A 27,592-nucleotide genomic window follows, 5' to 3' on the forward strand; every position below is an offset into this window, starting at 1 on the left:
CAGTTCCCATCCAAATCCAGCCAGAGCCCCTCACTGCCAGGCTAGCTGGGCTCCCCAGCCTGTCTCCCGGGACGATGTGTAGACTGCTGGTTGTGTTTCTGTATTTATTTTAAATAGACTGTGTGGGGTATCTAGTGGTAAATGTCTCTAAGTTTGGAGTAGTGTTTCGAAATTGGTGGAGTTATTTTGAATGTCACAAATGGATCAAGGCATTAAAATGTGTCAGATTTCTCTCTTCAAATCTAAGTACCAATGCTGTTGTAAACAACGATGTGTACAGTGCCTACAAATTGTATGAAAATCCTTTTAACCATTTTATTCCAGATGTTTAACGAATTAATCTCTTATTCTAATAAATACAGTATCAAGTTAAAATCACTGGAAACTACGTGTGTGTTTGTGGTGGGCTTCCCAGGGTCTCTGGCACACAAGAAATCACAGGATCCAGCCCAGTGCCTCGGGCTCCCGGGGCTCCTGGAATTAGTCCCGTCCCGCGCCCGTCTGCGCTGCTTCTCTTCATACAAGGGAAAAGCGGGAGGCAGGGGCTGGAAGAAACCCCAGAAAGATCACAAAACTTTGCTTATTCACTGAACACTTTCCATGACCAAGAGCCAGGCTGGGGGCTTGGGCGGGCCTTGCTGCTGGAGAGGACTGTGCCTGGCACACGTCAGTCAATGCCTGGGGAGGGGGAGCAGGAAGTCACAGGGTGACTGGGAACTGCGGTGCGTGGGAAGCCTTCAGCCGGGCTCGTGTTCTGCTTCCCAAGAGCAGGTTTCAGAAAACCAAAGCAGGAAAGTAAAAGGCCTAGCTCAGTCTTAGGCTAAAAACTGAACTTGGATAAGACACCTAGAACAGGCAGTTGTACCAGGAGCTGGGGACACAGGTAGCCCAGGCTGCCACCGCTGCGCAGGGCTCACCCACCACTGCCAAGGCTCCCTGGTCCACTTCTGCCTGTGAGACCATAGCTGGGCTAGGCCAACAGTCTGACCTACTCCTTTGCAACTTGGAGACCCCAGGGCTGCTGGAAGCCCCACTTGAGTCCTATGCTCACATCACCCACAATGAGCAGACCGCATCCCCAGGGGAAGGAACAGTGCCCCCTGGTGTCTCCAGAGGGTGTTTGAAAACTGAACTGCTTAGCTAACCTCGCCCACTGCTTCCTCAGACTTCCAAACTGAGCCAGCAGCCCCGGCTGGGTTCCAGATGGCATCATGTGAGCCTCATGACAACCTGTGCAACGACCAGAGCCGAGGGAATGGGAAGGTGACAGCTGAGAACTAAGAGCAAGTGGCCAGCTGGTCGGGGTGGGATTTGCAGCTCAAAAAAACACAGGGTTGGGGGCCGGTGCCCTGGTGTAATGGACCAAGCCTCCACCTGTGCTACCATATGGGTGCTAGTTCAGGTCCCGGCTGCTCTCTGCTGTGGTCTGGGGAAGCAGTAGAAGATGGCCCAGGTCCCTGGGACCCTGCACCCGCATGGGAGACCTGGAAGAAGCTCCTGGCTTCAGATCAGCCCAGCTCCAACCACTGTGGCCATTTGGGGAGTGAACCAGCAGATGGGATATATATAACTCCACCTTTCAAATAAATAAAATCCTAAAAACGAGAAAACAAAATGAGGCAAGCATTTAGCTGTGCAGTCACGTCACCACTGAGGCGCCTGCACCTGAGTGTACTTGGGTTCGAGCCCGACTGCAGCTTCCTGCTAACGCAGACCCTGGGGAGGCAGAGCTGATGCAAGTACCTGGGTTCCTGCCGCCCGTGCACAGAACTTGGACTGAGTTCCCTACTTCAGCCCTGGCCCAACCGTCCATCAGACAATCTGAAAGTGAACCAGCAGACACGTACTCTCTCAAATTTTACACACACACACACACACTTACATTTATTTTATATAAATATGTAAATATATATATTCACTCATGTTCCAAAATTGTCTTCACGTTGTGTGTTCCAAGGAACATACTCATTTAAACTTCTGGCTGTGGGAGCTCAAAATAACGAATGCACACTGGCAAAGGTGTCCGTGTTCTCTGGAGCAGTCACACTCAGCTGCCGTGCTCGCTGGTGCTTTGCCAGGGGTCAGGTTTACAGGACGAAGCGACTCCATATTCATCTGTTGAGTGGAGATGCTCCTGGTTGCAGGAGTGAATCTCTTACTCTGAAGCCGTCCTTTCTATTAGAAAAATCCAATCACCCAAGCACACTGGTTTCTTTTACTTGACTCCTTTTATTTATCAGGAAGGCAGAGACAGAGACCTCCCACCGACTGGTTCACTCCTCAAACACCCACAATAACTGGAACTGGGCCAGGACAAAGCTGGGAGCCAGGAACTCAATCTGGGTCAGCCACATGGGTGGCAGGAACTCGATCGCTTGAGCCATCACCTGTTGCTTCCCAGGGTGTACATTAGCAGGAGGCTGGAAGGGGGAAGAAGTGGGCCTCGAACCCAGGGGCTCCAACATGGCTGTGGTGGCCCACGCAGCATCCCCCGCTGCACGGTTTCTTTGACGGCACTTCTCCCAGGGGCCAGAGACAGGCTTGGGAGCAGTCTGCTGGGTGCCCTCCGGAGGGGATCTGCGGCTTCTCTGTAGACTTCCAGGCACGTGAAACCGGGCGTGCCTCAGATGGATGGGGCAGCTGCCCCACAGAGCCCTCTAATGCGTGGTGTCACTCGCGGCCTTAGTCCTCCCCTCATCAGCTTTCATACCCGACGGCCTAACGGCCACCAGGATACAATGGCAAAAACTTGCACTGGTTTCCCTCAGAGACACACTGTGGACTGGAAAGGGTGATTTGAATTAAACTCTGCCAGTTTTGTAAACCCCAGGATGTCTTGGTAGCACCCCAGAGGAAACTGAACACAGTGAACGAGCCCGACCTGCTGACCAGCACCACGCACACTGTGCCACAGCATGGCCACATCTGCAATTTCCGGTGTCACTCACTCTCGTTAGTAAGATTCTGAAGGGGCTGGTGCTGTGGCAATGGCCAGAGCTGCACCGATCCAAATCCAGGAGCCAGGGAGCTTCTTCCAGATCTCCCACGCGGGTGCAGGGGCCCAAGCACTTGGGTCACCTTCCACTGCTTCCCCAGGCCATAGCAGAGAGCTGGATCGGAAGTGGAGCAGCTGGGACCTGAACCGGTTCCCATAAGGGATGCTGGCACTGCAGGGGTGGGGCTTTACCTGCTATGCCACAGCGCCGGCCCCCTGGCTTCCCTTCTAAGCAAGCATGGCTCTTGGTAAGGTGATGCTGATTTCTTTAGAGAGAGTGAGACTTGGACGTTTGTGTGACCCTGGCTCCTTTCCTTTTTTAGGAATCTGACTCCTCCTCCTCCTCTTCCTCTTCTTCTTCCATCACGTGGCTCCTTGTACTCAACTCCAGTGCAGTTTGGTTGATAGATGCTTCATTGTCTACATGCACCAGCATCTGTGTTAGCCAAAGATAGTACACATTAGCAGGAAAGACACCGGCCTCAGAACAGCAAATTCTGAAAACTGCTTTCAAGTCACACGATTGGGTGTCCGGCCCCCATTTTTATGACCAAGAAGCCTGGCTTCTCTCCTGTTTGTCCAAATTCTGTCCCCACCGCCACCGCTACCAGAGAGGGCTCCAGCGCAGGAACTGTGCCCATTGACACGGGGCTCCGCAGGCTCCACACACCACACCTGGGCCAGCGGCGCTGCCAGGACGGTCAGAGGTGACTTCGCTAAGCGGCAGGCTCTGGACTGCAGCTGAAGTCACACTCTTCCCACCCCAGGGTTCCTTATTCACAAAGCAGCAGGAAGTCTGACCCGGCCCTCCCCAGGTCTCCGCACTCTCTGGGTTTATCCGTGCAGGAGGGTGGAAGCAGCCTTGTTACAGTGTAACCAGCGGCTGCAACGTCGTCGGACTGACCCCCCGCCGGCTTCCGCCACCAGAGGCCTGGGGCAGCGTCCCACGCAGGCAGCCTGCGACTCCGCCCCCTGCCCCCTGCCCCCAGCACTCACGGAGCTGACGTCTTCGGGCTGCTGAGCTACAGGCTGGGAAGACACCATCTCATCGTGCCCCCTTCCAGAATTAATCATTGACTGGAGGGCCAATTCTTCAACCTGCAAGGGAAGAGGCGAAAGACCCTTTCCTTACTATTCCACTGGGCTACTGAGCTGCCTAAGCTCCTGGGCGTGCAGGGGAGGCTGGCGCCGTGACGGAGGGGAAGAAGGAGACCAACAAAGAATGGCCCTGCGCAATACAGGTGTTCCAGCTGAGGCAGGTTCCCCTCCTCTCACCCGAACCTAGCAGCTCCTGGAGGGCACCCTATTCAGAAACCAGGGGTGCTTCCCGCAGCACCAGCAATGCTCGCTAGTGCTGCGAAGGGGCGGGGTGGACCACGGCGTCGGGAACCGCGAGCCGCGGCCACCCGGCCCGGAGAGGAGGACGGGCGGCAGCCGGCGAGCGCCGCCGCACGGGCCCGGTCACCTTGAGACGGTTCAGCTGGTCGTGCAGGGCCGCCTTCAGCTTCAGCAGCGTCTCCTCTTCCTTGCGCAGCTCCTGAAGCCGGCTCAGCATGGCCCCGCGCCCCGTCGCCCGGCTCCGCCGGCCGGTCGCTCACTGATGACGCCACGCCGGCGACTCCCGGAAGTGCAGCAGGGGCGGGACCGGCGGCCATGTTAGGGAGGGCGGCGTGGCGCTTCCTTCCGGCGCTCGCTGCGGCCTGGCGTCTACGCGGGACGCTTCCAAAACACTTCTCGATCGACTGTGCCGATCCGTTCAGAGCGGCGCTCGCTGTTGCCAGGGAGAACGAAGCTTTCAACCCAAAGGCTGCAGCCGCCCTTACAGAGTCGTGGCGCGTGAACACCGCGCCCCAGTCGGCTACCTGGGGACCGCAGAGCAGAGCCCACCACGGGCAAGGGAGACGGTGCCTCCGCTTGCAGGGACGTGGGGGTCGCAGTAGGACCACAAAAGGGAAAACGGTGCCTCTGCAGGCAGGATCGCGGTGGGTCGCAATAGCACCACAGAGGGGAGAAGGTGCCACAAGGAGCCCTGAAAGCAGTTGAATTCTGCTGTGAAACGTGCACACTGGTGCTGCTGGGAGGGGGCAGGGCATCCCCGCATGACACAGGCCGTGTACCCCGGGGCTGTCTCGGGGTGCCTGCAGCTCGCAGCCGCACGGGCACCACTGTGCCCTCCTGTGGGATCCTCGCAGGTGCACCCCACTCCTGACCCAGCCCCGCACAGCACACTGCCCAGTCCTTAGGACCCTGCCTCCATGTGGGAGACCCAGATGGAGTTCCAGGCTCCTGGCTGCAACATGGCTCCGCCTTGGCCAGTGCGGCCACTTGTATTAATAAGGCAGAGGTCTGTGTCACCCAACTCTGCCTTGAGTGTTGTCCTGTTCCCTGGGAGGCTTAACTTTGAACCCATGTACTTCCGGTCTTACAGACCTACCAGACTGAGTGGCTTCCCTTGCATGGATTCAGTGTAAAATAGAGAATGAAGTAAGGAGGGTGGAATTTAAAGTCACACAACCCAGTAAGTGTTCTACACCGTCTCTGGCAGGGCCTTTATTCAGATAAAGTGACCTGGCTTTAGGCAGTGGGCTTCTGTACTCTGTACTAAGAGTCATACAACCCAGTTTTTCACATCATCTCTCTTAGGACTTTTATTCAAAATAAGTGGCCCGGGATAAACGAGCTGCCACGTTAGGCAGCAGGCTTCTTGTCTTCCGGGCCGGCCCTCTTGTCGGCAGCCTTCTTGTCTGCAGCTGGCTTCTTGGCGGCAGCGGCCTTCCTCCCCACCACAGGCTTCTTCTTCTGCTTGATGCCCACGGCCCTGGGCTTCTTCACCTTCTTCCCCACCACAGGCTTCTTCTTGGCTGGCGCCTCCTTCGGGTCAGATTTGGCTGCTAGTGCCGCGGCCGCCCTCTCCACGCGGAGCTTGTGCTGCGAGGGAGGAGGCACAGTAAGAATGGAAGCTGCAAGGGGCAGTGCGCCTGCCCGAGCCCGGGCGCGCTCACTCACGTTCCGGGCCTGCCGCAGGATGGTGTTGCGCCGCATGGTCTTCGCGTACGGGTTCAGCTTCAACATGATCCTCAGGTTCTTCAGCGGGTTCTTCTTCAGGACGCGGCGATGGATCTTCTTGCTGTAAAACATGTCAGCATTTCAGTCACATCACGCGCACCTCGGAGTAGCCAGCAACAGGACAGCGGGGCAAGGGCAAGGGCAAGTTCACTCTACCGTGGTGCTCGGAGCGCTCTCTGGATCTCTGGGCTCTTCAAGATTCTGCTGAGGTCTGTATTGAGCATCTTGTGCATGGGAAGGCTGAAGGGGTAACGTGTGATCAGCTAAAACCCCACTTGTATCTCAGGAGTAAAAAATCATTTATGCACAGCAGACAGCAAGCAGAATCCCCACATTTCTTGTAAACACCGGCCACAGGAAGGCAGAGCAGATCCCACCCAACCCCCCCGCTTGGAAACAGGCAGATTTGGAATGTCAGCAGCCATCAGCATGGAGAACAGCACTCACTTGTAGTTGCTCTTGAGGGACGCGGCTTTACGCCAAGTGCCGTACAAGTCGTCCAGCTTCCGGAAGGCACTCTCCGTCCAGATGCAGAAGCGCCCCACGTGCCCACCGGGCGCGAGCTTCAGGATGTTCAGCTTGGTCACGTTGAGCAGAGTGATCCCTGTGGGAGGGAAGGGAGAATGAGCGAGCCTGCGCCACAGGAAGGCACCAGCACCAGGCAGCTCGCTCAGCTGAGAGGTCAGAAGTTCCACAAATCATGGACTTCAGAAACACGGACCACAGTGGAGTCTCATCATCCTAGCCGAGCGAGCGCACCTCCGCGCGGGGACACGAGCCAACCGTGGCGTTACCAGGGATGTTCCGGAAGGCCTTGACGATGCCGTTGTCCTCATTGTAGATGACGCAGGGGCCCCTGCGCTGGATCCTCCGGCGGTTTCTCATTTTGCCCTTGCCAGCCCTCATCCGCTGAGAGGCGTACACCTACAGAGTGGGACGGTACTGAGACAGGCTCTCCCAATGAAAATCGGTACTGCAGATCATCACGTGTGGGCACAAGAAGCTTGCTTAAGGTTATATACAGCCAGCTCCACGTCCTTGCTCTCCCAAATGCTATGGCCTAGGAAAAGCAATGGAAAATGGCCCAAGTTCTTGAGCCCCTGCACCCACATGGGAGCTCCTGGATTCAGATCAGCACAGCTCCGGCCATTGTGGCCTTCTGGGGAGTGAACCAACAGATGGAATACCTCTCTCCTCCTCTGCCTTTCGAATAAATCAATCTAACAAAACCAAACCTCTACACATACGGGGTGGTGACTGCTGCCTTCTACAACTACCTTTTGATAGTTGGTATGGAAACCGACATGTGCTTTTGAAAGCTACCTTCTTGATGTCATTCCAGGCCTTGAGTTTCTTAAGCAGCAGAACTGCCTCCTTGGTCTTCTTGTAGCCTTCAACCTTATCTTCGACCACCAGAGGAAGCTCCGGCACTTCCTCAATACGATGACCTGCCAAAGCCAATTCTGTGTTATCTGGCTACCCTGTGCCCCCTGAAAATCACACATGGATGACCCAGAGGAAAACGGGATACAATCTGCTGCATCAGAATTCCCACAATTATCATGTGTTTCAGAAACACGGACCAATGAAGTGGAATCTCATCATTTTGACAGCTGCGAGGGGAGCGTGACTGAAGTCCAGAGTGTACTACTGACACAGACCTGCTGGACTGACACAGTGCAGCGCTTAGTAAGGAACATTTCACACAGGCAGTTAGGACCCAAAAATGCCACAGACCTTTAGACATGACCAGCGCTGGCAAGGCCGACGCAGCCAGGGCAGAGCAGATGGCGTACCGCTTCTGGGTCGTGTTCACTCGCCGGTGCCAACGGCGCCAGGTTTTGGTTGGTGCGAACATGCGGCCTCCTCGGCACATCTAGTTTCTCAGTGAAGAATTACTTTTTTCAAATTTTAGTCATTTTAGAAAAAGGTTGTCTTGCTCAGTTAGCATTTTCGTCAACCTTCTGAACCAGCGCACTGACAGCAGGCAACTGTCGCTGAGAACAGAGTAAGACGCAAATTACGACATCATGGCAAGCGCACAGCGCCACACGAGGCCCTGGGAGGCCCTTTCTACATCAAAGAGCGGCGTCTAACAGTATTTCTGTGCTGTGTAAGCCGACCAGGTCCGGTCAACTGCCTTCCCCGAGAGGGACTGGTGCAGGCAGGCAAACAAAGGATACATTCCCAAAGGCACCCTGGCCGGATCGGTGCGTCCCGCCACCTCGCACTCTGGGAATTCGCGCCACAGCTCTGCCAGTACCCCACGACTCAGCACTGGTCTGGTGACCTAAAAGAGCGAAGAAACAGATGTTCTAGCTACTTCATTACACCCATCATGACAACGCCAGGCAGCAAGCAGCATCAGAGCGTCGAGAACATCACGTGTTCAGAAACACGGACCAATGAGCTGGAATCTCATCACGGCTGCAAAGCGGCCCCACCCGAGGCCGAGGAGAGGCGCACAGCCGTACCTGCCAGCTCACTGACGGCATAGGGCTGCCTGTTGTTCTTGCGCAGGTTGGTGTGCACGAAGTTCACGATGTCTGGCCGGATGGGAGCCTTGAACACGGCGGGCAAAGTCACATTTTTGCCGGACGACTCCCCCTTCTCGGAGTACACCGATATGAGCGGACGAGCACACGCCTCGGGGAGAGAACAGACACTCAGGACCTCGGGCCCTGCCCCCACGATTTCCACCCTCGACTCATCTGAACTTCCGTTCCTAATCATCTCCGGTGAAGTGCACCTTTCGGGAATAAACTTCCCTCAGCGCTGGCCTGTTACTTTCTGGCCGCGACACCCAGGGCTGCAGGCTGGGCCCACACAGCCGGCTTCCCTTCCCTTGGATGCCTCTCCCAGCCCCTGCTGGGACCCCCACCCCCTCCGGCCACGCTGTGCACTCCTCCGCAATCCCCACATGGCCACTCGAGAGTCACTGTCTGTAAAATTTCAGTCTTTTTAGGAAGGTTGTCTTGCTCAGTTAGCAGTTTCGTCAACCTTCTGAACCAGCGCGCTGACAGCAGGCAACTGTCGCTGAGAACAGAGTAAGACGCAAATTACGACATCACAGCAAGCACACCTCCCCGGGAAGCCGCTCGGAAATTGTATCCAAGTAAGATTCGGCGCTAGGGCACCCCGAACACTTCCGACCTCGTTCACTCAATCGCCCTAAGGACAGCGCTGTCACTGCTCCACTGCCTTACCCCAGCCGCGCACACACACGGACCCCACGGCTTTTAGAGGAATGGTTCCTAGGCCGGGCAGGGAAGTAAAAAACAGGTGTCCTCCTCCGTTTAACAAAGCCCCGAAGGTAAGAACCTCTCACGTCGCGTGAGAGACCGCACACCGACCCTCCTCGGCCCCTTTGGGTCTCAGGCCCAGGGACCTCCCGATCCCCGCAGAACCCGTTTCCCAACATCCAAGGCGCCCGAGAACGACCGGCGCGCCTGAGCCGGGCCGCCCACGTTGCCCTTAAGATGGCTGCCGGGTCTCCATACAACCCGGCTGCTCGGCAGGAAACAGACGCGCTCGGCCCTCATCGCCTTTGCTCTTCCTCCCTCGCAAGCTTTATGGCCCGAACCCCTAGTCCTCCCCGACTAGCACCCCACACGAGAGGACAGTCGGGCCCGGACGACTTCCACTCACCATGGCGGGGAGAGGTGAGAGCCACGCTCCTCTCCTCCCGGCGGCTCCCACAGGAAAAGGAAGGACCTATCACTCCCGCGCTCTATGTACCCTTCAACTCGTCCCCCACCTAGCCCGCCTAAGAACCCACGCGGAGGAACAAAACCTCCCTATACCACACTGTAGAAATCAGAAGCACCGTATTGTTTATTCATGTGGCTCAGGTTACGTAGATATTGTCTTTCAAAATTAATAATAGTGTTCAGAATGAAGGGACTCTTTTGCGCGGAGTAATCCTCAAGGGGCGTGGCCAAGTCTCGCGAGACGCGGTGTCTTCTCCCGTAACCCCTACACTTATTTTTATTTTATTTATTTATTTTTTTCCAGAACAGGACTGAAAGAGCTGTGGTTAAGAAAAGACGCGTATTTTGGTGCTGCGAAATAAAAATTTAACTTTGCGGAAAACGGAACTCGTGGAGCGTAAAAGTAGTCCCGGCGGGGCGGGGCTGTGACCCCTGACGTCGGCGGCGGGCGCGCAGTTCGAGTCGGACCGGGGCGGGATGTGGGAGCGAGTCAACCGGGCGGCGGCGGATTTCTACGCTGGCCTGCTGCAGTGAGTCGTGGTCCCCCGCGTCGGCCGGGGTCTGGGGACGGCTCTCCCGCCCCAGGGGACCCGGCTGCCCGCGTAGAGCCGCCTGCCGCCCTGGGGCGCTCGCTTCTCCGGCGTCCCGGGGCGCGGGAGGCGGCGGGGCGGGTCGGGCCCGGGGAGGGGGCTGGGGGGCGTTTTGGGGACAAGAGCCTGTGCGTTATCTAGCCAGGTGGGAATTGACGAGCCTTCCACGGAAGCCCCCGACCCGGCCGCAGGTGCTCCCACCTGTGACGGAGAAGCAGAGGCACCCCGGAGACGGAACGCTCCGTGTCGGGCCTCCTCACCCGTCCGCTCCGGGGCGGGCCGCGCGCAGTGCTTCGTCCTATCTAAACGTCGGACCCACCGGGGCCTAAATAACTACCAGTTATTTTCTAAATACAAAAAATATTTTTTTAAGAGGCCGGCGCCATGGCGCAGCAGGTGTGGCTGTGGCCTGTAGTCCGAGCCGCTCCGCTTAGACCCAGCTCCCTGCTAAGGCGCCGGGAGAGCAGCGGACGATGGCCCAAGTGCTTGGGCCCCTGCCACTCCTGTGGGAGACCCGGAAGATAGATGGGCCTGGCTCTGTCCTGGCCCGGCCCTGGCCGTTGCGGCCATCTGGGGAGATCTCTTCCTCTGTGTAACTGCCTTTCAAATAAGTAAGTCTTAGATTCATCTGTTTATTTACTTAAAAGGCAGAGTTAGGAAGGAAGACACGGAGAGAGAGGTTCTATCCGCTGGTTCACTTCCCAGATGGCCAGGCCAAAACAAGGAGCAGCATCCGGGCCTCCCGCGTGGGTGCAGGGGTCCAAGCACCTGGGCCACCTTCCGCTGCTCTCCTAGGAGAATTAGCAGGGAGCTGTGTCTGAGCGGAGCAGCCGGGGCTCAAGCGTGGGTTGTTGGCATTGCGGGCAGTGGCTTTGCCAGCGCCATGAATGCCGGTATTTTGAATTGTTTATTGCTGTTCTTCTGAAGTTTTTAAGCATTATAGAAAGAGCCCTGGCTCTTTGAGAAACTGCCAGTGCCTTGGGTTTCTTTCAGGGTGAGCGCCCATAGAACTGTTGGGTTGTTTTTAACTGCTACGTGGCATTTCATTCTGCCAGTCCCCTACTGATGGAACTTTATTTAGACACTTCCTGCTTCCCGGCACTTGGGGAGTGTTGGTCTTTCCATTGTAAGCACTGACGTTTCTGTGTGGCTTCTCTTGCATCGCTCACAGGGACTGTGTACCCAGCTCCCTGCTGGAAATGATTTTTTAAAGGTTTATTATTTGAAAGGCAGAGTTAGAGGGACAGAGAGCGAGCTTCCATCCTCTGGTTCACTCCCACAAATCCTGAAGGCAGGAGCCTGGAACAACGTCTGAATCTTTCACCTGAGTGGCAGGGGCCCCAGGTGGTTGCACCATCTAATGCCACTTTCTAAGGCACGTTTGCAGGGAGCTGGATGGGAAGTGGAGCAGCCAGGACTTCAACTGGCTCTCATATGGGATACGGGCACTGCAGGTGGCGGCTTAACCCGCTGAGCCACAACCCACCCCCCAACCCACTGGAAGTTTTCACATAGGAGACCTCAGTGCCTGCAAAATGGAATTGATTTTCCGCCTAACCTGACATCGGTTCCTGAATTCCGTCTCCGAGTTAAGAGTTCTCAGCCGAAGCCTCCTACCCTGACCCCACCCTCCACCCTCAGTCCTCTGTTCGCCTCCAACCCTGCTGTTCTCCAGCCCACACTCGTTCCCGCACGCCAGCACTGTTGCCGTCCTTACTGGCAGGAAGAGCGCCACTGTTTAAAACCCTTCAGTGAGTTCTTGGCTTTCAGGATCCAGTTCGAGTCCTGTGAGCTAGCTTCCTGTGCTGGTCACCATGCAGATTGGCTTCCTTGGGGGACTCCAGTTGGCCAGGGACCATGCTTTTGTTTGAGATCCCCAGCACCTAACAGGAGTGCCTGGTGTATAAAGCACATTTTGAGAGATGATTAATTTGTGACTGATGAAACAGCATCCCTGAGTTATCCATAAAAAGACACCATCTTTGGTGCTGTCATTGTGGCGTGGCGAGTTAGGCCACCATCTGGACTCTGGCATCCCAGATGGGGACCGATTCCTGTCCTGGCTGCTCCACTTCCAATCCAGCTCCCTGCCAGTGTACTGAGGAAGCAGCAGAAGATGGCCCAAGTGCTTGAGCCCCTGCACCCATGTAGGAGACCCAGAGGAAGCTCCTGGCTTCAGCCTGGCCCAGCCCCAGCCATTGCATCCCTCTGGGGAGTGAACCAGTGGGTGAAAGATCTCTGTCTCTGTAACTCTGCCTTTCAAATAAATAAATCTTAAAAGTCACAGTCTTGCATGATTTGGCAAAAATGGATCAGTCCGAGGCCCAGCGGTCCTGTTTGAGCATGTCATGTGGTAGATCCAATGTAAATGGTATCCTGAAACAGTTTCACTGGGGTCCTCCAAAGACTAAAGATGCTCATGTCTTTCAGAGGATAGACCAGTCTGATGTGTGTTTGCTCTGTTTATAGCTTATGTGCTTTGAGGTCACTGTTCACAAACTTTCTTTAATGGGGTGTACAAGTGGATGGAAGATTGCTATCTCATCCCCTCTCTCTGGAACTCAGCCTTTCAAGTAAATAAGTGGATCTTTTAGAAATTGTCCTAAAATTGAGTTACATGATAATTTTTAAGTGATATCTTAGAGTTTTGTGCCGCCGCCTTCTTCTTTTTTTTTTTTTTTTTAAAGAAAGAATGCCAGAGATACCTTCCATCTGCTGGTTGATTCCCCAGATGCCTGCAACAGCCAGGGCTACAGCAGGTCAAAGTGAGGAGCCAGGAACTCCATTTGGGTCTCCCACATGGGTGGAAGGAATCCAAGCTCTTGGGCCATCATCTGCTGCGTCCCAGGCACATGAGCAGGAAGCCTGATTGAGGGACACAGTAGCTGGGACTCAAGCCAGTGCTCTCATGTGGCATGTGGGTCACCCAAGTGCCCTCGCCAGTGCTTACATGTTTTACAAGAAATAGGCAACATTATCAAATTTCCTGTTTTTTTAATAACAGCTCTTAACAATGGAGGATACAAGGTTCCTTGTGAGCCATAGGAATCTAAGGCCTGGGACCTTTAAGTAAATCCTCTGTGGTTATTCACTTACACTCGTTGGCCAGTCAGGATCCTTTCATTTTTACTTTCCAAGCGTCACGTGTGAAATGACACGTTAGCGTGAATTGGTGTGTTTGAAGAGATTGTGGAGGTCGGCCACAGCCTCATTCCTCAGAGAAGCCATCGACGGGGTCATTCATCTCTGTCACAGTCTCTTCGTTCTTAACCTTTTTTTTTTTCTTGCTCACTTCAACTGTGCCTCGGGCTACCATAATGACTTTGCTTTTTGCTTTTCTCACTGGTGTTACACGGAGTTAAAGTGATGTTTAACTCCAAGTAACAGGACAGGTGTTGTGGTTCTGTTAGCAGGGATGGGTGAAAGAATTCACATGAGACAGAGGGCAGGGTAAGCAAGGTAGCAAGGTTTGATGGGGTGGGGCATCCGTCAGAAAGGATGGGCACCTCTCCAGACAGCATCCCAGAGTGCCAGTCACTCAGACTGGGGAGAGCAAGGCTACGTGATTTAGTGGAGAGAATGCACGTGGCAGGCCAGGCGGGCGGCTCAGCAGAGAGCTGAGAGCTGAGCACGCAGTCTGTATTCAGACCAGGGCTCCTAAGGGAAAGGGTCGGGTTCTCCTGCTGTTTCTCCTTCCTTGCCTCCTCCTCCTCCTCCTCCCCCTCTAGGACAGAGGTTTGCTGAGTGTGAACAGGCAAAACTCCTCCCTAGGTGTCACTACTCAGTGCTGTCAGACTGGGGAGGCCACCTGGCACCGGGCCCAGGAGCTCCCCCCAGGGTGCCTTCCGTGGGTGGGCCGGGACGGCTGTGCTGCCCAGTGATGAGGCTGGGTGACCACTGGTGCTGAGCAGAGGGTTCTCCTGGGGAGCTCTCGCGGGGGGAAGGCTGAGGCCGCCTGTGAAGTTGTCGGGGTCTGGGCAGGACTTCGCGGTGTAACATGCCGGGCTGCTCCCAAAGTGAGCTCCTGCAGAGGCTGTGCTTCCCTTAGGCCCCGCTCCCCACACAGGCTCATTTCTAACGTCCCACCTAACAGTTCTGTTTTTCACATGTGGTTCTACATTTCAGGGTATTTAATGAAGAAAAGAAAGGAATCTGTAAGGACCCATTTTTCTATGAGGTATGAGCAATTTGTTTTTTTAAGAAAATATTTATTTGAAAGGGAAAGCTAAAGAGAGGGAAGGAGGAGGGTTTGAGAGATCTTCCATCTGCTTGTTCGCTCTGCAAGTGCCTACAGGAGCCAGGATCTCCTGGGTCTCTCATGTGGGTGGCAGGAACCCAAGCACTGTGCCATCGTCTCCCAGGTGCATTAGTGGGGAGCTGGATCAAAAGTGCACGTTGGGGGCTGACGCTGGGGCATAGTAGGTTAAGCCTTCACCGCCGGCTTCCCATATGGGTGCCAGTTTGAGTCCTGGCTGCTCCACTTGCAATCCAGCTCTCTGCTGTGGCCTGGGAAAGCAGTGGAAGATGGCCCAAGTCCTTGGGCCCCTGCACCCTTGTGGGAGACCCAGAAGAAGCTCTTGGCTTCGGACTGGTGCAGCTCCAGCCATCGTGGCCATTTGGGGAGTAAACCAGGGGATGGAACACCTTTCCCTGTCTCTCCTCTCACTGTCTGTAACATACCTATAAAATAAATAAATAAATTACAAAAAATAAAAAAGATGTGCACGTTATCTGGGACTGGAACCAGGCACTGATATGAGATACAGGAGTTGCGGGTGACAACTTACTGCACCACAATGCCTGCCCATATTTGTGGTGTTTAACACAATCTGAAATTGTGGGTTTTTAAAAGTCAGGTTTTTTGTGGTTTATTTATATACACTAAATTTCATTCTCTGAAGGTAGAGTGCTATCAGGTTTTGCTGTTGTTGTTTTTTAAGATTTATCTATTTATTTGAAAGAGTTATGGGGAGAGATGGAGAAAGATAGATCTCCCATCTGCTGGTTAACTCCCCAGATGGCCATACTGGCCAGGGGTGGGCCAGGCTGAAGCCAGGAGCCAGGGGCTTCATTTGGGTCTCCCACATGGTTGTAGGGGCCGGATACTTGGGCCATTTTCTGCTGCTTTTCCCAGGCCACGAGCAGGGAGCCAGTTTGGAAGTGGAGCAGCCAGGACACTAACACAGGTGGCAACTTCACCTGCTATGCCACAATGCCGGCCCCAGTTCTGTGAGTTTTAACAAATGCATTAGGTTGGCTGGCGCCGTGGCTCACTAGTCCCTGTTGGGGCGCCAGATTCTGTCCTGGTTGCTCCTCTTCCAGTCCAGCTCTCTGCTGTGGCCTGGGAGGGCAGAGGAGGATGGCCCAGGTGCTTGGGTCCCTACACCCACATGGGAGACCGGGAGGAAGTACCTGGCTCCTGGCTTTGGATCGGTGCAGCGTCGGCCGTAGTGGCCATTAGGGGAGTGAACCAATGGAAGGAAGACCTTTGTCTCTGTCTCTCTCTCTCTCTCTCTCACTGTCTAACTCTGCCTGGCAAAAAATAAATAAAAAATGAACTAGGTCATGTAACTACCCCTATAATCAAGATACAGAGTGTTTCTATTATCTACAAGAATTTTCTTTGTATCCACTTATAGTGGGTGCTTTTTCCTGCCTCTAGTCCTTGGCAGCCACTAATCTATTTTCTCTTTTTATTTATTTATTTAGCCTTTTCCAGAATGCGATACAAATAAAATCATAGAGCCCTTCGGGTCTGGCTTCATTTCATTAGTCTAATGTGTTTGAAATTGATCTGTGTCGTAGTGCGCATCCTTTTTACTGTGTTCCGTTGTGTGGATGGACTGCAGGTCAGTTATCCATTTGCCAGTGGAAGCATTGTGGCTGCTTCTAGTGTTCAACAATTACAAATAAAGTTCTGTAAACACATATTAATTAGGCATCTGATACGTGCGAAGTGTTCCATATGTAAACTCCCCACAGTTGGGGTCATAAATCTGCATCCATGAAATAATTACTGATGTAAGATGAATCGCATGTTAAAAGACAAATAGGTGGGGAGAAAATGTCATGAATACTAATGGTTAATTTCTGTGTGTACCTCTGTCTATCTATGTATATAAGGAGCTCTTAAAAATAAGCAGAACTAGGGATTAAGAAGAATAGGCAGAGGACACAAGTAGGTAATCAGGAAATTACAGGTATGCTTATCCCTTAAAAAACTCAAGAAGTAAATATATCCCAGTATATTTTTTCATATTTCCCTGTTATATTCTTTTCGCTTGATTTATTTTTATTTTTATTTTTATTTCTTTTTGACAGGCAGAGTGGACAGAGAGAGAGAGAGACAGAGAGAAAGGTCTTCCTTTTTGCCGTTGGTTCACCCTCCAATGGCTGCCACGGCTGGTGCACCGCGCTGATCCGATGGCAGGAGCCAGGTGCTTCTCCTGGTCTCCCATGGGGTGCAGGGCCCAAGCACTTGGGCCATCCTCCACTGCACTCCCTGGCCACAGCAGAGAGCTGGCCTGGAAGAGGGGCAACCGGGACAGAATCCGGCGCCCCGACCGGGACTAGAACCCGGTGTGCCGGCGCCGCAAGGCGGAGGATTAGCCTAGTGAGCCGCAGCGCCGGCCTCTTTTTGCTTGATATTTATTATTTCCCAGGGCCACTGATCCAGGGTACCACCAACGAGGCGGCTTAAAATAGCAGAAGTTTGTCTCCCACTGTGTTTTTTCTAAAGATTTATTTATTTATTTGAGAGGCAGAGTTACAGAAGGGGAGACAGAGAGAGACCTTCAGTCTGCTGGTTCACTCCCCAAATGGCCGCAACGGCCAGGGTTGGGCCAGGACAAAGCTAGGAGCTTAAGCTTCGTCTGGGTCTCCCACATGGGTGGCAGGGGCCCAAGTCCTTGAGCCCTCTTCTGCTTTCCCAGGTGCATTAGCATCAGAAATGGAGCAGCCAACACTCAAACCAGCACCCATACGGGATGCTGGAGTTGCAGGCAGTGGCTAACCCACTACACCACACCACCAGCCCCTCTGCCACAGTTTTGGAGACTGGAATGTAAGCAAGGTGTGGGCAGGACCATGAACCTGCTGAAGGCTTTAGGAAAGGTTCCTGCCATCTGCCATCCTTCCCAGTTCCATGTGATTGCCAGCAGTCTTTGGTGCTGCCTAGCTTTTATGGCTGCGCAACTCCACCTGCCTCCCTGGGAACATAGCTTTATCCCTTTGTCTGCATGTTTTTGTGTCTGTAAGTCTTTCTCTTCTTTTTAAAAGATTTATTTTACTTATTTGAAAGGCAGAAGTAGAGACAGAGAGAGGTCTTCCATCTGCTGATTCCCTCCTCAAATGGCCACAATGACCTGGGCTAGGCCAGCCTGAAGCCAGGAGCTAGGAGCTTCTTCCAGATCACCCACTTGGGTGGTGCAGGGGTCCAAGCAGTTGGGCCATCCTCCACTGCTTTTCCAGGTGTATTAGTGGGGAGCTGCGTCAGAAGTGGAGTAGCCAGGACCCAAAGCAACATCCATATAGGATACCAGCTCAGCGGGCCAGGGCTTTAACCGGCTGTGTCACAGTGCCAGCTCCTGTAAGTCTATCCATATAAGAACAGAAGTCATTGGATTTGGGGCCTGTCCTAATCCTAATTAATCCTTATCTTGATTACATTTGTGAAGACTTGCCAAATAAGGTCACATTCACAGGAACTAAAGATTAAGACTTCAGGAAATCTTTTCAGGTGACACAATTCAACCTATAACAGTCCTCAGACCTCAAGAACCTAGAGATTAGAATAACCTAGTGTCCTTAGCCCTCCAAACTTGGTAGCTAAATGTTTCAAAATCCAGACTAAGATGGGGCTGGCACTGTGGCACAGTAGGTTAATCCTCTGCTGTGGCCTGGGAAAACAGTGGAAGATGGACCAAATGCCTGGGCCCCTGCACCCATGTGGGAGACCCGGAAGAAGCTCCTGGCCTCGGATCGGCTTAGCTCCTGCCATTGTGGCCATTTGGGGAGTGAACATGCTGGTGAAAATCCTCTCTCTGTCTCTCCCTATCACTATCTGTAATTCTACCTCTCAAATAAATAAAATCTTAAAAAAAAAAAAAATCCAGACTAAAAAGTGTTCAAATAACGAGCAAGATTTGTCTTTAGTGAGCGTGTTAGGTGCTGTTCACCTTTGTTAGTGATCAAATGTATTAACCATGAGAGTATTCATTGTGTTGACAGAGGTGATAGAAATGTGAACAGTAGATAGGATATATTTGATAGGCAATTTGGGGCCATTGATGTGATTTCCGGTATCCACCTTAAGATAATTCCAGGATATCTGTTATTAGTTGCTTCCCAGAGCAAATAACTGGAAGCTATCCACAAGTCGTACTCTGAAATTCATTCTGAAATGCCAGAGCTGTGGTCCTAGCTAGTCAGAGAATATTTCATAACATGGGAAGAGTGTCACCATATAAAACCACTAGACTATTTTTTTATTAAGCAAACTTAAGTCTGTGATACTTAAAAATTATATTTTCTTTTGTATAGGTTAATACAAGGTTTACTTTTTTTTTTTTTTAAGATTTATTTATTTATTTGAAAGAGTTACAGAGAGGCAGAGAGAGAGAGAGAGAGGTCTTCCATGTTCGCTCCCCAAATGGCCACAACGGCTGGAGCTGGGCTGATCTGAAGCCAGGAGCTGGGAGCTTCTTTGGGTCTCCCGTGAGGGCCCAATGAATTGGGCCATCTTCTGCTTTCCCAGACCACAGTAGAGAGCAAGATCAGAAGAGAAGCAGCTGAGACTCCAACTGGCACCCATTTGGGATACCGGCACTACAAGTGGCAGCTTTACCCACTATGCCCAGTGCAGACCCCAAAATATACATTTTCCATTCAAATAAATTTTGAATCTCTTTGCCTGGAAAAAGATCTGGCAGAAATAGATGAACCAGGCTAATAATGGTAGTGATTATCCATGGGCTATAGAATTACAGATTCTTTTTAAATCTTTTTAAAATTTTTTAAATTTGTATTTGAAAGAGTTATAGAGAAAGGCAGAGAGAGAAGTCTTCCTTCCATTGGTTCACTCCCCAAATGGCCAGAGCTGAAGTGATCTGAAGCCAGGAGCCGGAGCTTCTTCAAGGTCTCCCACGTGGGTGCAGGGACCCAAGGACTTGGGCCATCCTCCACTATTTCCCAGGCCATAGCAGGAAGCTGGATCGGAAGAGGAGCAGCAGGGACTGGAACCAGTGCCCATGTGAGATTCTGGGGCTCTAGACCGGGGCTCTAACCTGTTTCTCCCCAGTGCCAGCCCCCAGATGATTTTTTTTTTTTAAAAAGATTTGTTTATTTTACTTGAAAGTCACAGTCACACAGAGAGAAAAGAGGCAGAGAGAGAGAGAGAGAGGTCTTCCATCCACCAGTTCACTTCCCAGATGGCCACAACAGCCGGAGCTGCGCCGATCTGAAACCAGGAGCCAGGGGCTTCCTACAGATCTCTCACATGGGTGTCGGGGCCCAAGGACTTAGGCCATCTGCAGCTGATTTCCCAGGTCACAGCAGAGAGCTGGATTGGAAGTGGAGCAGCTGGGTCTCATACTGGCACCCATATGGGATGCCAGCACTGCAGGTGGCAGCATTACCCGCTATGCCACAGCACCGGCCCCCCAAGATGAATTTTTAAAATCTTTTAGCTGTCTTTTCAAACTTTCCTACGTTAAAACATGTATTGCAATTGGAAAGAAAAGATACATATTTCTTATAAACTGATAAAGTTCTACAGATTCATAGTACTGTCAGAAGAAGGGGCAGTATTTAGTGAAGTGCTAATTTTATGGTCCATGGTAGGAAATGCCTTGTGGTTAGAGGAAAAGGGCATCTGTGTGGTGTTTTCCAGGCCAGGTGCATTGCAGGTAGGTCTGGAGGTGTGGACAGATGGAAGAGCTACATTTTCTAAACATGAGGAGTAACTTAAAACATGCCGCATTCACATTCTCTCTTCTAGTCAACTCGGATACAGTGCTCTGTGCTCAAATATTTGTACGTAGATATGTTTATGTATGAGTATAACATTGCTTGACATCTGTTCTTAACAGGCTGATGTTCAAGTGCAGTTAGTCAGCAAAGGCCAACCAAATCCTTTGAAAAATATCCTAAATGAAAATGACGTTGTATTCATTGTGGAAAAAGTGGTAAGTAGTGCTTGGGCTTTATGATCATTTATTTATTAATTTGAGATTCATTTATTTGTTTGAAAGGCAGAGTTAAGAGACAGCGTCCATCTGCTGGTTCACTCCCCAAATGGCCACAAGACCCGGACTGAGGAGGCTGAAGCTAGGAACCAGCAGCATCATCTAGGTATCCCATGCAGGTGGCAGGGGCTAAAGCACTTGGCCCATCTTCTGCTGCTTTCCCAGGCACATGAGCAGGGAGCTGGATCAGAAATGGAGCAGCCAGGACTCCAGCTGGTGACCATATGGAATGCTGACATTGCAGGCAGCAGCTTTTTTTTTTTTTTTTTTTTTTTTTTTTGACAGGCAGAGTTATAGACAGAGACAGACAGAGAGAAAGGTCTTCCTTTTTGCTGTTGGTTCACCCTCCAATGGCTGCCGTGGCCGGCGTGCTACAGCCCGGCGCATTGCGCTGATCTGAAGCCAGGAGCAAGGTGCTTCTCCTGGTCTCCCATGCAGGTGCAGGGCCCAAGCACTTGGGCCATCCTCCACTGCACTCCCTGGCCACAGCAGAGAGCTGGCCTGGAAGAGGGGCAACCGGGACAGAATCCGGTGCCCTGACCGGGACTAGAACCTGGTGTGCCGGCGCCGCAAAGCGGAGGATTAGCCTATTGAACCACGGCGCCGGCCTTTTTTTTTTTTTCTTTTTCTTTTCTTTTTTTTTTTTTTAAATGGCAGAGTGGACAGTGAGAGAGAGACAGAGAGAAAGGTCTTCCTTTGCCATTGGTTCACCCTCCAATGGCCGCCATGCACCACGCGATCCGATGGCAGGAGCCAGGTGCTTCTCCTGGTCTCCCATGGGGTGCAGGGCCCAAGCACTTGGGCCATCCTCCACTGCACTCCCTGGCCACAGCAGAGAGCTGGCCTGGAAGAGGGGCAACCAGGACAGAATCCAGCGCCCCGACCGGGACTAGAACCCGGTGTGCCGGCGCCGCAAGGCGGAGGATTAGCCTAGTGAGCTGCGGTGCCGGCTTAGGCAGCAGCTTAACCTGCTGCACCACAGTGCTGGCTCCAGTTCTTTAATTCTTTATTTAAACAAATTTGCTTCGTTAAAAATAATCTCAAACATACTCATTGTTTTATGAGCATTAGTGAATTTATTTTTGACAGGCAGAGTTAGAGTTATAGACAGTGAGAGAGACAGAGAGAAAGGTCTTCCTTCCGTTGGTTCACCCCCCAAATGGCTGCTACGACTGGTGCAGCGCTGATCCGAAGCCAGGAGCCAGGAGCTTCCTCCTGGTCTCCCATGTGGGTGCAGGGACCCAGGCACTTGGGCCATCCTCCACTGCCCTCCCGGGCCACAGCAGAGAGCTGGACTGGAAGAGGAGCATCTGGGACTAGTACCCGGCATCCCAACTGGGACTAGAACCCAGGGCGCCACAGGCGGAGGATTAGCCAAGTGAGCCATGGCGCTGGCCGCATTAGTGAATTTTTTAGGAATAAGTATTGTGCTAAAAGAAATATAATATGAGCCACTGTAATTTGGAATTTTCTGATGGCCTCATTAAGAAAAAGAAACAAATGAAAATATCATTAAGTCAATAAAATTGGCTTTTTTATTTTGTTTGCAGTTCTAAGAGTTTTAGCACATAAATTTTTACAATCACCACCTCAGTCAGACTACAGACCAGCTCCATCTCATCAGAAAACTTGTTTGTGGTATACCTGTGTAATTGTAGCCCCTCCACCTGCTGACCCTGGCAACCGCTGAGCTCGTCTCCTTCCCTGTAGTTCTGTGTTTTCCGGAAAGCCATGCATGGAATCACACGGTGTGGAACCCTTTGAGGCTGACTTCTTCCCTTAGTGTAACACCCACATTGCTGAGTATGTCAGTAGTTCATTTCTCTTCATTTCTCAGTGGTTCTCCTTGGTATGGATGTGACCCAGTTTACACAGGAGGACTTAGAATCGTGCCTACTACATGGTACTGCTCCGGAAAGGCTAACTCCCATAGTTACTGGCTTGGCTCGGCTCGGCTCGGCTCGGCTCGGCTCTGTTAACTGTTTAATAAGTGCATAGGTATCGTGTAATGTAAATGAGTGCTGATAGCCCTAAGAGGAATAGAGACAAACAGGAAGGGCTGTTTACCTGTGGTGGTTGTTGAGAAAGATCTTCCAGTTTGGGGAATGGAGACACCAACAAGGTGCAGGAGTCAGATGCTTGCTTTACCAGTGTCCACTAAGGTCAGTGTCTCTTTATAGGACAATAGAAATGCTTCTGTTGGCACGATCTGTTAGCACAAACCCAGTTTGTGGCTGTGGTGCTTGCCATAAGCCAATTATCTGTGCTAAGGGTGGAGAAGTGAGTAGTTACTTTGCAGTTATTTCCTAGTGTACTGAAGAGCTGGCTGCCATCTTAAGTGATCTTATATTTGGCTAAGTAATAAAACATTTTTAAAAGCCTTTAGAAAAGGAAGAAACAAGCCATGTTGAAGAACTGCAGTCAGAAGAAACTGCTATTTCTGATTTTTCTACCGGTGAAAATGTTGGACCGCTTGCCTTGCCAGTTGGGAGAGCCAGGTAAGTTTTTCCTTAGCGTGGAGGTGGGGGTGGAGGGTTCTCATGCACACTGGGGGATAGCATCCAGCCTCTCTCCCTCCAGCTCCTTCCCCAGATGTGTCCACCCAGCTCTTCTGGAATGTCCCATCTGTGTCCCGGACACGGGTATCTCCCTTTTCTGCCCAGTCATTGTTGCTGATCTTAGTTGTTTTCCCTGTTTCCAGTCTGGGTCCTCTCCAGGCATTCTTCCTTCTGACTGTAGGGTTTTTCAAACGGGTAGACAGGAGATGGGAGCAGACATTCTAAGAGCACTGGATAGCTGTGCGCTCCCACTTTTATTTAGAGGGTACCAGCAAGTCTACAGTCAGCAGGCATGTAGGCAAGGTTATACATCAACTGAAGGATTTGGGAAAAGGAATTCGGTCTGGTAGTCTAAGATAGGGATTAGAACTGTGTTGTAAATCTTTGGAGACAGGTCCATTTAGATGCTTGTACAAACTTACAAATTCCTGAAAATACCGCAGGTACCAATTAAGGTCCATTAGCCCCCTGCTGCTCCCACTGGCACATTCCTTTGGGTGGGTGTGCCCATGCCCAGCCTGTTTTGGCTTGAGCAGAAACTGCGGCCATGCCTCTGATTTCCAGGGGGGTGGGGGAGGGTGTTTGCCTCCCTGAGAGGCATTTATGCAGCATCTCTACACTGGCTACCAGAGGGATCTTTATAAAATTAAAGGCTGATTATGTTGCTTCCCTGCTTAAAAATCCTGTAGTGGTTCTTCATTGCCTTTGTGATAAAACCCAGACTCCATATGAGTGACACATAGGAGCCTTCCCTTTTTGGCCCCAGTGGTCCTTCCCTAGGGTTGGGACTGTACTCAGTGGCTGCTGGAAATATGCAGGAGTAGTTTTCTCTTTTTTTAAGATTTGGTTTAGATCTGACGCTGGCTTTTTGGGTAAAGCCGCTGCCTACAATGCCAGCATCCCATATGGGTGTCGGTGTGCCAGGATGCTCCACTTTTTTTTTTTTTTGGACAGGCAGAGTTAGGCAGAAAGAAAGGTCTTCCTTTCGTTGGTTCACCCCCAAATGGCCGCTACTGCCTGCGCACTGTGCTGATCCGAAGCCAGGAGCCAGGTGCTTCCTCCTGGTCTCCCATGTGGGTGCAGGGCCCAAGGACTTGGATCATCCTCCACTGCCTTCCCGAGCCACAGCAAAGAGCTGGACTGGAAAAGCAGCAACGGGGACGGAATCCAGCACCCCAACCAAGACTAGAACCCGGGGTGCTGACACCACAGGCGGAGGATTAGCCTAGTGAGCCGTGGCACCGGCCTAGGATGCTCCACTTCTGATCCAGCTTCCTGCTGGTACACCTGGGAGGGTTCCCGGCTTTGGAAGCATAAAGTTATGGAGAGAGAGGGAGAGACCAAGAGATCTTCTATCCACTGGTTCACTTCTAATGGCTGCAATGGCCAGGGCTAGGGCAGGCCAAAGCCAGAAGACAGGAGCTTCCTCAGGGTCTCCCAGGTGGATGCAGGGACCTAAGCACTTGGGCCATTTTCCACTGCTTTCCCAAGTGCATTAGTAGGGAGCTGGATTGGAACAGGAGCAGCCAAGGCTTGAACCAGCACTCCTTCATGTGGGATGCTAGTGTTGCAGTCAGTGGCTTAACCTGCTGTGCCACAATGTCGGCCCCATTTCTGTTTTTTTTTTTTTTTTTCCCTCTTAGGATTTATTTATTTGAAAGGTATAGTGACAGAGATCTTCATCCATTGGTTCACTCCTCAAATGCCCACAATGGCTAGCACTGGGCCAAGCTGAAGCTAGGAGCCTGAAACTCCATCTTGATCTCCCACATGGGTGGTAGGGGCCCAAGTACCTGCATTGTTGCCCACTGCCTTCTCACATTAGCAGGAAGCAGGATTGGGAGCAGAGCGACTGGTACCCTGGCACTGTGATAAGTTGTGCAGGCATTGCAAGCAGTGGCTTAACCTCTTGTCCCACAATCCCCAACCTGATGGGGGAGTATTTTCAGTTGGTGAAATGACTGAGGGGAGCCATTGGCATTTGGCGGCCTGTGCCTGACTGGCAAGTATCCTGTCCTGTAGTGCATGATCCCGCCCAGTGAGGAATGACTGTGCCTAGCACGCCAGTGGGGCGGCTCTTGGAACTCCCGATGCCTGTATCTGTCTCCCCACTGTGTGGCCATGTGTAGAACCCTCTGCCCTACGTCCAAAACCAAAGAGGCCTTGCCATCAGAGAGTACTGGAGTTGTATAACGCTGTATAATAGCATTGTAGAACGACAGCCACTGCGGTGTTCACAGAGTGACTTTGGTTTGTTTTGCGCCATAGAAGCTTCAGAAGTGCTTGGTTTTTTTAATGCAGCTGCATTAGCCGTCTCCTTCGGAGCTTCTTGCTTGTCCGTCGCGTTTGGCCTGTGTCCTTACTCCGCGTCTGTGCTGGCTCCTCCAGCCGGTGCTGGTTTGCACAGTCCCTGTGCTTGTTCCCCTGCTCGCCATTCCTTCCTGCTGTTCAGACCTTCCTTCTGGGATTATCGTACTTCCTTTTTGAAATAAAATCCCTTCGAAATTCCCTCCCTGAACATCTGTTGGTAATAAATTCAGTTTTCATCTCCTTGAAAAATACAAGCGTAAACTGCATTTTTCAGTAACTTCTAATTTTGGTGCACAAGTTCTTTCAGACTTACAAGAAGTTACAAGAATAGTCCAGGGGCTGGCGCCGTGGCTCAATAGGCTAATCCTCCACCTGCGGCGCCGGCACACCGGGTTCTAGTCCCAGTTGGGGTGCCGGATTCTGTCCCGGTTGCTCCTCTTCCAGGCCAGCTCTCTGCTGTGGTCCAGGAGTGCAGTGGAGGGTGGCCAAGGTCCTTGGGCCCTGCACCCGCGTGGGAGACCAGGAGGAAGTACCCGGCTCCTGGCTTCAGATCAGCGCAGTGCACCATGCTGTCCACTCTGCCTGTCAAAAAAAAGAATAGCCCAGGAACGGCTGTGTACTGCGGTCCAGATTCACCAGTTGTCAACGTTTGCTGTGTGTGCATCTCATTCTCTCTTCCTGTCTCACTCTTTGTGTGATTGTGTCTGTTTTTATATATGCAAAGTTATTTGTAGTTACATATGTGTATGTGTACATTTTATAGATACTTAAAACTATGGGATATAGAAGATGTTACTTTAGAATGTTCATGAAAATATGCATTGTAAAAAACTGCATAGATTTCAAAAATTTTTTGTACCAAAACAATCTTAAAAAATTTTTTTTTAATTTACTTCATTTATTTGAAAGAGTGAGAGAGACAGAGATCTCTCATCCACTGGTTCACTCTTCAAATGCCTGCAATAGCTAGAGCTGGGACAGGCCAAAACCAGGAGCTACAAAACTCAATCTAGGTTTCCTGTGTGGGTGGCAAGACACCCAGCCACTTGAACCATCACATAATGCCTCCCAAGTTGTGCATTAGCGGGAAGCTGGAATTGAGAGCCAAGCCAGGACGTGGACCTGTGCGTTCCGGTGTGGGATATGGGTATCCAGCTGGCATCCTAACTACTGGGCCAGATTTTTACTCTCAACTTGGGTTTTCTTTTTTATATATTTGAAAGGCTGAGAGAGAGAGAGAAACAGAGATCCTCCATCTGCTGATCCACTTCCCAGATGCCCACATTAGCTGGGGCTGGGCCAGGCCAAAACCAGGAGCCAAGAACTTGATCTGGGTGTCCCACGTGAGTGGCAGGGACCCACGGGTCTGGCCCATCACTTACTGCCTTCCAGGCTGCTCATCAGCAGGAAGCTTGATTCTGAGGCAGAGCCAGGAATCAGACCCAAGAACTGAGACATGGGATGTGGGTGTCCCAGGTGGCTTCGGAACAGTTGTACCAAATGCCGCCAGGCTTACCTTTTAGTTCCATTTCCCATGAACTATACCATCGTACACACACATACAATACAGGTGTTCCTGCATATGTACAATACATGTAACTATTATATGTGTATATGTATGCATATAGAAATATACATAAGTGTTTTTTAAATGAAGTCTTGACAGTGTATTAGAGACTTTATATTCTTTTATCTCCAAATACTTCACCATGTAGTTCATGAGAACAGGTGCATTCTCTTACATAACAGCAGAACAATGATGAAAATCTAGAAATGCAACATTGTTAGAATACTGTTACTAATTTGGAGCCCATATTGAAATTTCCTTAACTGTCCCAGTGCCTAGTGGTGTCTGTCCCTGTGCCTTTTTTTTTTTTTTTTTTTTTTTTGGACAGGCAGAGTGGACAGTGAGAGAGAGAGACAGAGAGAAAGGTCTTCCTTTGCCGTTGGTTCACCCTCCAATGGCCGCCGCGGCTGGCGCGCTGCGACCTGCGCACCGCGCTGATCTGATGGCAGGAGCCAGGTGCTTCTCCTGGTCTCCCATGGGGTGCAGGGCCCAAGCACTTGGGCCATCCTCCACTGCACTCCCTGGCCACAGCAGAGAGCTGGCCTGGAAGAG

The 27,592-nt window shown here is 51.8% G+C and overlaps 3 protein-coding genes and 4 non-coding genes across 13 annotated transcripts in view; 1 reads left to right on the forward strand and 6 right to left on the reverse strand.

Moving 5' to 3' along the window:
- Positions 1-301: 301 nt before the first annotated feature.
- On the reverse strand, positions 302-4,616 carry SNAPC5 (small nuclear RNA activating complex polypeptide 5). 2 transcript variants are annotated; one of them, XR_001794961.3, is made up of 4 exons: positions 4,461-4,616; positions 3,992-4,093; positions 3,188-3,431; positions 302-545 (listed from the first exon to the last, which is right to left on the reverse strand). XR_001794961.3 is itself a non-coding variant. In XM_008268862.4 (3 exons), the coding sequence occupies exons 1-3, from the start codon at positions 4,548-4,550 to the stop codon at positions 3,315-3,317; spliced, it is 309 nt and encodes a 102-aa protein (XP_008267084.1). In that variant the 5' UTR covers positions 4,551-4,616; the 3' UTR covers positions 2,210-3,314. The 2 variants fall into 2 exon arrangements, 1 of the variants encoding a protein (XP_008267084.1); XM_008268862.4 differs by lacking the exon at positions 302-545 and having other exon boundaries at positions 2,210-3,431.
- Positions 4,617-5,524: 908 nt separating this feature from the next.
- RPL4 (ribosomal protein L4) lies at positions 5,525-9,752 on the reverse strand. The gene is given in 10 exon segments (NM_001195817.1): positions 5,525-5,923; positions 6,002-6,122; positions 6,218-6,301; positions 6,509-6,665; positions 6,856-6,985; positions 7,385-7,509; positions 7,799-7,937; positions 8,245-8,351; positions 8,536-8,707; positions 9,710-9,752. Coding segments are annotated over 10 exon segments (1,278 nt in total). The 5' UTR covers positions 9,713-9,752; the 3' UTR covers positions 5,525-5,683.
- LOC127489466 (small nucleolar RNA SNORD18) lies at positions 6,740-6,805 on the reverse strand. The gene has a single exon (XR_007917390.1). It is a non-coding gene; the product is annotated as a small nucleolar RNA SNORD18 (small nucleolar RNA).
- On the reverse strand, positions 7,600-7,671 carry LOC127489465 (small nucleolar RNA SNORD18). The gene has a single exon (XR_007917389.1). It is a non-coding gene; the product is annotated as a small nucleolar RNA SNORD18 (small nucleolar RNA).
- LOC127484025 (small nucleolar RNA SNORD16) lies at positions 7,999-8,097 on the reverse strand. The gene has a single exon (XR_007910806.2). It is a non-coding gene; the product is annotated as a small nucleolar RNA SNORD16 (small nucleolar RNA).
- Positions 9,038-9,136, reverse strand: LOC127484026 (small nucleolar RNA SNORD16). The gene has a single exon (XR_007910807.1). It is a non-coding gene; the product is annotated as a small nucleolar RNA SNORD16 (small nucleolar RNA).
- Positions 9,753-10,162: 410 nt separating the features above from the next.
- Positions 10,163-27,592, forward strand: part of ZWILCH (zwilch kinetochore protein) — a 38,583-nt gene continuing 21,153 nt past the window's right edge. For 2 of the 6 annotated variants that reach the window (XM_070054397.1, XM_008268859.4), the window contains exons 1-3: positions 10,230-10,301; positions 20,450-20,545; positions 22,985-23,103. Coding sequence is in view for 2 of the 6 variants with exons in the window: in XM_070054396.1 (XP_069910497.1) it covers positions 10,249-10,301; positions 14,487-14,538; positions 20,450-20,545; positions 22,985-23,103 (320 nt within the window). In the remaining 4 variants the exon portion in view is untranslated. Of the gene's footprint in view, positions 10,302-14,486; positions 14,539-20,449; positions 20,546-22,983; positions 23,104-27,592 lie in introns of those variants that run through there. The other 4 variants (XM_070054399.1, XM_070054398.1, XM_070054396.1 and 1 more) reach the window with 3 other exon arrangements.

Source organism: Oryctolagus cuniculus, chromosome 12 (assembly GCF_964237555.1).
Source record: "Oryctolagus cuniculus chromosome 12, mOryCun1.1, whole genome shotgun sequence".
Taxonomy (NCBI): Eukaryota; Metazoa; Chordata; class Mammalia; order Lagomorpha; family Leporidae; genus Oryctolagus; species Oryctolagus cuniculus.

Bases quoted from the DNA above. Each gene is read 5' to 3' on its own strand.
- SNAPC5 (XM_008268862.4), bottom strand. From the start codon at position 4,550: ATGCTGAGCCGGCTTCAGGAGCTGCGCAAGGAAGAGGAGACGCTGCTG. The intron at 4,094-4,460 runs GTGACCGGGCCC...CTTCCCTTGCAG, and splicing joins ACCAGCTGAACCGTCTCAAG to GTTGAAGAATTGGCCCTCCA. The intron at 3,432-3,991 runs GTGAGTGCTGGG...TGGCTAACACAG, and splicing joins AGCCCGAAGACGTCAGCTCC to ATGCTGGTGCATGTAGACAA.